General features: G+C 44.1%; 1 protein-coding gene across 1 annotated transcript; it reads right to left on the bottom strand.

Moving 5' to 3' along the window:
- Window positions 1–397: 397 nt before the first annotated feature.
- Window positions 398–6700, bottom strand: LOC133158283 (filensin). The gene is made up of 8 exons (XM_061285380.1): window positions 6237–6700; window positions 4776–4836; window positions 4392–4487; window positions 3804–3896; window positions 2867–2980; window positions 1924–2144; window positions 1739–1830; window positions 398–1668 (listed from the first exon to the last, which is right to left on the bottom strand). Exons 1-8 carry the CDS (start codon window positions 6602–6604, stop codon window positions 701–703), a joined length of 2013 nt encoding a protein of 670 aa, XP_061141364.1. The 5' UTR covers window positions 6605–6700; the 3' UTR covers window positions 398–700.
- Window positions 6701–10652: the final 3952 nt, after the last annotated feature.

Here is a 10652-nt window from a genome sequence, read left to right as displayed (position 1 = left end):
AGCAGAGCAAGAAACGACTTGAGCTGCCGCCAAATTCTTGGTTGTTGGTTTTATTCTTCTTGCAGCATCAGATGGAGAGGACACTGCTCCTGCTTTGTTGCTTCTCAAAAAGCACAAGAGGAGACAAACGTTGCCTCTCAGCAAGAACGAGCCAGGCGAGCTGAAGCACTCTCGGCTCGGAGGAGGCGTCATTACATTAACGGTTTATTTTTAGCATCATATCACTCGCACTCTTGGTTATCCGACACTGGAACAACTCATTCCATTGCTTATGTCATTAAGTCATGCATCCACCCATCGGGTATATCCCCAAGCAATATAGATAATTATAATTGATGGTTCTTTATTGAAGATATCAAAGCAAATTCTGACACAGCAAAATGGTGCTGAGGGCAGGCAGTGGCATCCAATTGTACAAATGAGCTCAAGAGGGGAAAATTGGAGATGGAAGACCGATGGGTAGCACAACTTTTGGAATACTTCTTCTCATTTGTTTATTTTCTTGAAGGTGGCACGGCGCTTGTTTTTTTTTTTGTCCCAAGTTTTCAGACAGTAAAGAACTAAAGCATGAGCAAGACTCTCTCGACGCAGAACCTGAGACCGCAAGTCGAAGGAGGAGCCTGGAAGATACGCAGAACCTGAGACCGCAAGTCGAAGGAGGAGCCTGGAAGATGAGCAGGACTGTTTGGTGCGCGTTCTTCTAATGTTTCTTCTTGCTGGATTTCTCAATGGTGGTTTCCACCACCATGGAAGTCTCCTCGTAACCTTTAAGCTTGCGGCCGTTGGAGAACTTCTCAACAGACTCCAGCACCACCTTCTCGTAGCTCACGGCTTCTGGAGTGAAGCAACTGGAGCTGGAGCTGGTACTGGTGCTGCTGCTAGAACTGGAACTGGTGCTGGCGGCGCGGGGCATGGATTTGGGAGATTTAGGAGTCGTCCCGCTTGGTCCATTGTCATCCTTGTTCTTCTTTGGATGGGCAGGATCCACGACCGGAGTTGGGTCTTTGGGACCAGAGAAAGGCTGGACTGGGACCGGATCTTTGGGTCGAGGTTCAGGCTCTTCTTTCTTAACCTTGTCTTTACTGCAGTCGTCCTTCCCTTTTCCACCCTTGTCTTCCTTTCCTCCAGTCATATTGGAAGGAGGTGCGGGAATTCCAGGTCCGGAACCAGGTATGGGTTGAGTTGGTTGAGGAGGCGGTCCAAGAGGCTTATCTTTGATCATGACTACAACTTGTCCAGCGGTTGGTGTGGTGGTGCGGAAGCAAGGATCTGGGTAGCTTCCTTCGCCGGTGACGAGGACGTAACGACCCTTCGTGTAGAAGTCGGCGATGGGCTCCGGTCTCTTGTACTTCCTCATCCGATCTCGGACAATGTTGCAAAGTGTGTCGAAGGCTTTGCTGATCTGAGCTCCGTCAGGAACGTCTTGCGGAGACACTGCGGAGAACACGGGCCTCTCCTCGGTCTTCCTCACATTATCATCCGGAACTTCTACCGTCACCTCAGCTTCGCCGTCTGGGGCCGCTCCTCCGGCAGCGCCTGCGTTTCGATCCTCCGGACCGGTGTCAAACACATCTTTAGGCGTGAGCTCCTTCTTCTTCTGAACTTTCTTGGCCATGATCTTCTGGCGAGGTTTTATGTTGGAGATATCTTGGATGGCAAGAGTGATATCTGCGACAGGCATTTTTTTTTGTCATGGAGTTGTCTCGGGAGCGTCGAGGCGAGGTTACAATGGACTTACCTCTGCCTCGATTTGAGGCAGGTGGAGTGTGGGTGTACTGGTAATTGGTCGTGAACAGGGTGACCGGTGTGCCGATTATTGCAGAGTTTAACCTGTGATGGGATACAGCGGGCGGTAAGAAGGGCCGAGTCAGCCAGCATTCAGACGTCAACCAGACTTCCGGACTCGCGCCTCGCTGGTCTCACCTGTTGTCCTCATTCTCGATGATCCTCTTGTACCTCTCCAGCTCGTTCTCCAGAGAAATTTGGTACATGGCCAAGTGACGACACTCGCCGGTGAGCCTCTCCAGGGCCCTTTCGGCTTCCTCGATGTCCTTGCGCAGCGATTCGATTTTCTCGTTGTACAGCTGGATCTCGTCGTCGAAACCCTCCTGGGTGCTCCTGATGGTTTGCTCCAACATTGCCGCCTGTGAGACACAGACGCCTTTTTAATCAAGACGCTCTGATGAAATGATTTGCCAGATCTACAAATGCCCTTGAGGAGATTCAACAGTGAATGTCCTTGATATTGTGTTGCTCATTAGGAATCTGAGCACATAATTAAGTCGAAATATGACCATGGTGGAAACTGGAAACCAAGTTTAGCTACATAATGACAGATGATCAAATATTTAGACATTTTGTGGCATCTATTGTTTTCTTGCTGGCTTCTACAGTAGCCTATCCTATTCAATGCTATATGAGTTGTTAACCAAAAAAAAAAAAAAAAAAATCACAACTTAGTCAGTTGCTTAATATAAGGGCTCTACTATTTCGATTTTTAAACCCTTGAGAGGTTCATACGCCAATATTTTTATTTCAATGCACTAACGCTGGCATCTAGTGGTGTCTCAGTGTCAATGACAAACCACAGCACTTGTACTTATTCCGTCATTTTTTTTTACCATTGAACTTTGAATAATGGAACTGAAAATACATTATTATTATTATATAGAGTGCAATACATATATTTTGATTATTCACTTGTATAACGTTAATAAAAATGTCAATATCTTGTTATTCCAAGTAAAGACTTTGAATCAGTCTCATTTCAGCTGAAATATTTATGGGCTCGTAAATGATAAGCTCAAACGAATTTTTTTAAAGAATATTTCAAACGCAGTTGCCATGGTGACCATGTGTCACTCACCTCGGCCTGAAGACGTTGTTTTTGGGCGTGCAGCTGGCAGAGGGCGCTCTTGTACTCCTCCAGCTGACTCTGCAGGGCTGGCAACCTGCTCTGCACCAGCATCTTCTCTTGCTCCTTCACCACGACAAAAACAATCACTTTTCATGTATGTTTTGCATTGTTGTTTTCATGAGGCAGTAACTTGACAAATACCCTATTTTCCGGACTATAACGCGCACCTAAAAACCTAAAATCTTCTCAAAAGCCGACAGTGCGCCTTAGTCCAGTGCGCCTTATATATGGACTGAATTCCTAAATTCAAACTGGCCCGAAGCATTGTGTCATGAAATCAAGCATAAGGGGCCTGCTGAAGACTATGAATCATGACTCAAAAAGACTATGGATCATTATTTTATGATTATAAAGTCATTTGTTGCATCTGAAGTTGAAATAAAAAAGATGAAATGGAGAATGATTTGATTTGGATTAGAAATCTGACATGATGCATTAATGGTGCGCCTTATAGTCCGGAAAATACGGTACTATTGTTGAAGTTGTGACCTTTGACTTGTGCTGTCAATTTGCCTGCAATGCCCTGAATGTTGTGCAATTTGAAATTGGGATCAAACTGCCAAAAGCACTAGTTCTTCCAACGTTACACAAATCACAAGCTAACGTCAACCTTCTGGTCAATTGCTATATTATTGTATTCATTTGAACTTTTAGTTGGCTTATCTGGCAGTTTATGGTTTGAGATGAGTTGGACTCTAAGATATTAGGAATTTTAAATATTTGCAGGTAGACAAGCACTGAACTCTTTGTGCTTTACACCTCCCCTTGCTCACATGTAGGATTATGGACACATAGGCAACACAAGGACTGAAAGGCCACTAACCTCATCAGCATTTGGTGTAACGTCCCCTCTGGGGGCCACACACACACACACACACGACCTCACCTCGGAGATGCCCACTGACACAGTGGAAGCAAGCGGAAGAGTCTGGTTGATTTGCTGCAAAATGTTGACAAAGGTCTGGATCTCTGCAAGGTTCTGTTAAGAGCAAACCACACAAAGACAAATGGGTTGAACAAAACACGGTTTCTACAAATGCATGACTCTTGCCAATTGCCCATTTCTGCTTCATACAAATGCATTCAAAGTCTACAATAATAAATTGGCAAATATGTTCCAATCATTCACAGCCAAATAGTGATTTAAGTTGACTTTCTACGCTTTACTCAAGTGCGCATCGGAAATGGTCGTATTTAATCTCACATCCGCATCACACATCCCATCAGGTGAATGGGCCCTTCAAATGTGTCCATGAAAATGCTATTTGGATGCACGTATATTCTGTTTTTCTGACTTTTATCACCACTTCTACGCTTTAACATTGTATTTTATGAGGCCATAACGCTGATGTGTTTTGGCTTGTGATTACCATAAAGGGCGACGCATGCATGCACGCTTTATCAGCCACTTTGGACCCTATCTGAATAACTCTGGGCTTTACTGTATATTTATATTCTATCATGTATTACCGACCTTCCTATGTCTCTCTCTGGTAGAGTTGATGTCATCCTGTAGAAACTGCGACTGGATCTGATACTCCAAATTTTTCAGCAGAGCACTGTCGGCCTCCTGCAGGGGAATTAACAGGCGAGCACAGTTGAGATAAAAACTCATGGGTAAGTAGCATCATCCGAACAGTCAGTTCTTTTCAAGGGGAAATTGACTGAGAATCATTTTCTTGACAAACCCCATGCTCTATCCGAGCATGGTATTCTGATTAATAGTGAGTTTGAGCAAAATGTGCCTGTGTATGGAAATATTATTATAGACAATATTTAAATTATACAGACCATTTGTCACATGCGTATATCAGCATTTATACAATTGTATAGAATTTGTTGACAACTAGCACAATACCTTGTTTAGCTGTTCCAGTGAGCACCGTAGTTGCTCTTGATAGTCACATTCATTTCTGTATCTGGGAAAAAAAGAAAAGAGAAACATAAAGTACATTTGTCAGGATCGGAATGGAGCAGGGCGGCCAAATGCAGCTTGAACCAGGTAAAAGGGAATTGGAACGGAGCATGAAGGGAAACAGACAGGCACAGGCAAATTCATAACATGAGCGACAGGCAGGTATGGCAAACAGAAAACAACCGAGGGAACAACACAACGGCAGTAACAACGACAGACGTGAAATAACCCGACAGAAGGGTCACGCAGACAGGACTTAAATACACCACAGCAAACGAGAGGTAGGTGAGGGTGATCACGACACTGATTGTGAGGTGTGACACAGGAGGGGAAGGGAGGGGCGAGCACAATAACAAAAATGATGACAATATGGACACGAGCGGGGACGAGTCGTGACAATATTGAGTGATGAGTCAACGACTTTTGTAGCTGGTTTTGTTTTTCTGGACGCAAGGGTTGATATAGCATTTCCATGCTTGCATTTTGTTGTTTGACATGCCAAGTCAGCTGACCCAATGGAATTCTCAGACCCAAACAGCTGCATTGGTGTACAGCCAATCGCCTTGTGTTATATATGTATATATCTATTTTGCTGTCAAAGTCCAAAATGAATTCCTGGTGAATGAAAAGAATCTCAAAATGTCAATTTGGGGTTCCATTAATGATTTGTGGCTTGAAGCAAAAGGGAATACTCCTTCTTTACAACTGTGTGTTAAGAACAACATTGATGAGCAGGTGTGGATGCGATGAAATCCATCCGTCTTTACCAATGTATTCATCGATAATGTTCTGTGGAACCGAGCGGAACGTCGCATTGTTGCTCAATGAATTGCGGCCATTTTGGAACACCGCAAAAGTCACTGCTGTCTAAATTCCTGTAAGCTCCACCTTTTTTTTCTCATCTTTTTTGCTGTTTTTACTTCCACAAGAGAAACGACCTTACTTATTTTGTTTGTTTTCCAAAAGATGATACCGTATGGCAAATTTTGAAAATGATCTTTTTTTATCTTGAATTTTGTCAACAGGCCATTTTCTGGACTCTTTTTGCACTGCCAGACAGTTCTTTTTATGCTCCGCATAAAAAGATCATTTGTCAGTCAATAATGCCGATGCCAATGATGGAGTCAGGTGGCTGTTTATGACAGTGCAGTGCACAATTTAGTGCGGATCCAAATGTGGATTGTATGGCCTTGGGAAAAGCCTGTGTTCTTTCAATTGCCCTGATATCACTCGTGGAAATGGAAACTCAATTGGCTGCTGTTGGATGATTGGATACAAACACCTTTCCCTTGAGGCTTAGCATTTTTTTATCGGTCCCTTTCAATTCTAAGCACATTTCAGTCGACTTTATCTGTAAAGGGGATGGATATTAGCAGAGACCCTGGCCGCGGGCCCTTCTCTTACTTGCTGGTGAACTCATCCAGCATGCGGCAGGCATCCCTCAGCTCTCGCTCCAGCTTGCCGCGGTCAGAAGTGAGCTCTCGGATTCGCTGTTGGTTGATTTGGATCTGCTCCTTGAAGGTCTCCTCCAAGCCGCTGGCCTCCTCCATGCGCTGAAGAGTCTCCAGCTGCTTGCGGAACACGGCGTTGCGCTGCTCCAGGACCCGAGCTCGGTTGATGTAGCGGGCAAAGCGGCCGTTGAGCTCCTGGAGGTTCTCCCAGCCCTGGATGGCCGAGATGCCCGCCGAGTCATCCAGTTCCTCCTGGGAGACATCCGATTGCTCGTACTTTTCCTTGCGCACCTCCTTGCGCAGGTAGCTGGTCTTGAACATGTTGTTAACCTTCTCTCACTCGCTCAGGTGGGATCCCTCAGAGGACTTGTGCTCTTCAGCTCTTTAATGTGTGAAAACTGGGGTGCTCACCCTTGGCTGTCTCAAGCTAGACTAAAAGCCGCGCATCAGCGCTTGGAGACGAAATAGCTCCGGGCACCTCCCCTCTGACGGTGAGCGCAACTTGTTGTGAGCCTGGGGCCTTCCAGAGTTGATTGTTGTCTTTGTTGCGGGGATTGGAAAAGCCACGCTGGTGATGACAAAGCAGAAGCAAAAAAAGAACACGCACGTGCGAAAGCACTGGGTTGTTGCACACAATCATCGGGCTTCTTAGTCAGCTGCTTTGATGCAGCAGGACTTTGGATTGCAGCCCAAATGCAGGACAGAAGGGACGTTTCGGGCATGACGGCTTGTTTGGAGGCGATTTTGTGCGTTGACAGTCAACGCTGCTATGACTTTTTAGGATGGAATGTTTCTTTTCATAATATTTCTATCGAGAGTGGAATAAATGACGTGGAATTCCTTCAAAGGTTTAGTTACCGTGTTCGCTTTTTGAGTTGACATTCCAGGTGTTTGCCATTCAACTCGAGGCAACACCTCAAACATCTCGTTCCATGCAGTCGGTGAACAATTCCGGATCAAATCTTGACGTCAATCCACTGTGAAATGACATTGGCGCAAGTGCAGTGTGCAGTGACATTATCGGCTAATGTCAATATCCATTCAAAGGTCAAAGACTTTATCCTGGAATTGAGAATGGCAGGATCATCCAGACAATCGGACTCGGTTTTCTAGCAATCAAATCAGTAGCCATTTCTTTTTTTGTCAAGAGAATGAACATTACCTTTCGAGTCTCCTAACGATCAATCAAATGGCAATGAATGACAGAAGACAACTTCCAGTCTGTTTTGGTTGACTACTTTTTATATTTATTACTTTTCACTTGTCCTTAACCCCGCACCCAAAAAATAAGAAGAACAGAAACGGAATTTCTCCGTGCGGGCCAGATAAAAGAGTATCTTATCTCTCGATACCAAACAACTTTGCTACTCTTTAAAGCCAGATATATATTTGACAAATCCCCTTTTGATGCTGTTGATTTCACTGATCCCCTTTTGATGCGCTGTCCTCGCCTCTACGTAATGCCACTTCCACCCTCCCATTCAATATTCACTCAGTACATAGTTGCCATAACATCCCACTGCGCCTTTGAGTCGATCTATATCGTTCATTTACGAGGCGCTGTATATCTCCAGTGCAAGTTGGATTAGTGAAGTGCTCCTGTGCACGGAGGAAAATGAAAGCCTGTTGTGTAGGCTGTTGCTCAGGCCCTCCGGGCGGGCGGGCGGGCGGGTGGCTGGTCATGGCAGAGGCTAGAAAGCCAGACTGAGCAAGTAGCCCCTGATGTTTAGCGGCTAATAAAATCTAATTGCAACATGTGGAGGCTGTTGTCGCATCTCGGTTGTTTTGATACTCTTTCTCTTCTATTCCATACTTATTTTTTCGGGACTTTCACTCTATTTTGCCTTATTAGTTTGACTTTTACCTTGGAGATTTACAAGGTTTATTTGTCATGAAAATTGAATTTTTTTCAACACTATAAAAGATTAAAAAAAGAGAAATATTGAAGAAAGAAATGAGGTGATAGCAAAGTATATAAGTACAATTTGTTTTTAAGTGTCGTTGCTGTCCCTCCGCTCCCGAAGTATCTGGTTTGAAGTTTGAAAAGTCAGCGATACTCGTGTAATTTACATTCATCGTCTAGCGCAGCCCGACATGTGCTGTAAACCGGGATCTGGAGGCAATTGAGACAAGATTGTCAAACGGCAAAAAAGAGCGCTTCTGGCTTTCCATCAAAAAAATAATCGATTGGGAGAAGTCATCAGAGCTGTTGTCTGTCCCTGTTTGTCTGCCGTTCGGGATGGATGAGCACAAAGATCTCAACACTCCCCCTCTCTCTCCCTTTCACAGTCAGCTTGATGAGACTTTTGGAGCATTCTGAACAAAACAGCCAGGAGTGACATGGTCATTTAATCCTGATTAAGTGTAAATAGCTGGATACTCCAGAATCTGATGATGCCGCCGCCGCCAGCGCTAGCCAATATGTATAAGCGACGCCGTTTGAGTGATTACTAGCTGTGTGGAGAACTCTTAAGATGCATCCCGAGAGACACCGAATGGCTGTTGACTTGGGCCTCGCACATAATCATGCACGTTTGAATATTTGAATATGATTCAACGGCAAAAAACAAAACAAAACAAACAAACAAACAAACAAACAAACAAACAAACTCTAGAGGGCTGAAGTGGAAAAAAGAAATCTAAAATTGTTTCAACAATTATGCCAGAGTAACTTTGGGCTATGATGAGGATTTACAAAAATATATACTAGATGAGAGTCTAAATGTATGTCGAGTCTCTCCGGACTCAATGTGAACATAATTTGTAGAATGACATTCATTGCAATAAAGAACATTATTAGGAAAAGTAGCATTTATTATCATAAAAGAATTCTGACATAGCTTCTTGTATTAGATCTCATCTCATAATTATTCAGCATACATTACACATCCCTCCATTTTGTGATTTGACGACAAAACCATGATAAAAACGCTGTCCGGAGAAGATGATGCACAACTCAGTGCCAAAACAACACCACCAACAATCTTGGAAGACAGCTGGAACTTTTTTTATGGCTTTGTAATTATTATGCACAAAGAGGCTCGTAAAGCAATCATGAAGCTTCCCTGGCATTTGCACTGTTGTACAAAATAACGACAAGTAAATTAAAACAACTAATGCATATTGATTAAATGTACTATCCTGTGAAGGTGATTTGAAGGCGCTGCGCGCTTTTAATGTGCATACATCACCACCCTGGCTGATACTGAAGGCTTTGCTGCTCCAACCTTTTGGCACACTCACACCCACGCATCCTCCATACGCCCCCCCCTCTTCCTCCTCCACCCACCCACCCTCCGACCCACCCCCTCCCACCTACTTCTCCACACAGCGTCATCATCAGGGTGCTCATTTAAGGCGGCGGAGGAACAACTTTTTGTTGTCTCCTACGAGGAGGCGAATGAGGAGGAGCGTAACGTGATGATGGATGCTCGCGGGCTTTTCTTCAGTGCTGGCCAATCAGAGAGGGCGCTTTAATTGCTTTATGAATTAAATTGAACATTCGCTTGAACGTCTACGTCATTTTTAGGTAAGATGTTTTACATTTCTAAATAATCCAGTTATTATATATATTTTTATTCCTGATTTGTGCTGCTGTCAGGAATAATTGTGAGCTCATGAAGTTGTTCAGCAGGTTGCGTCCTAATTGGCTATTGTTTCCTTTTCTCTCACAATCAAGGCTCCACCTTGGTGTTAACCGCACGTAAGAATTTGCCACTATGAATATTTAAAAGGTTTACATGCCCCTCTTATTAATCCAAGTCATTTCCATAAAGGGCATTGGATTGATTGCAACTGGACAGTTGTGGTTCTCGACAATAAAAGTCATTGCATCGTAGTCTCCCCAACTGAGCCGCACCATATTGAATCGATTCATAACCCCGCTGGGTCCAACCCAATTGAAGCGTTCAAATTTCAAATCCAAAGGTCCGTGAATTGTTTCACACCCGACGTATCAAAAACCGTATCTCATCGTCTTCTGTGGTGAGTTGCAGACCCCGAATCACAATAATGAGAAATACTCCATATATTAATATAAAAGGATTAAAAACTAACACAGACTGCTCTAAAACAGAATCAAATCTGGGGAGAAAAAAACAAAAACAAAATAGCAACACTTCTATTCCATGGCTCCTCGTGTTCCCTCTTGCTGTGTCGTGGCATCAATTAAAATGCCTCGTGAGCACGCTAGGCTTAGTTTAGCGACACAGCCTCGCGATAAAGTCGACAAGGTTACAATAAATGACACAAAGGCCGTTTCTCGCTGGAGTGGCCTCAGCTAAAGTTTGCAGATATATTCAAAGGGGCGGACGGCATCACCTGCCATCCTTGATAACCTGCTGAAGGACTCATTTGTTTTTCCGGTGAT

Source organism: Syngnathus typhle, linkage group LG8 (assembly GCF_033458585.1).
Source record: "Syngnathus typhle isolate RoL2023-S1 ecotype Sweden linkage group LG8, RoL_Styp_1.0, whole genome shotgun sequence".
NCBI lineage: Eukaryota > Metazoa > Chordata > Actinopteri > Syngnathiformes > Syngnathidae > Syngnathus > Syngnathus typhle.
Note: the sequence above shows the minus strand (reverse complement) of the source record. Positions and strands in the feature narration are given on the sequence as shown.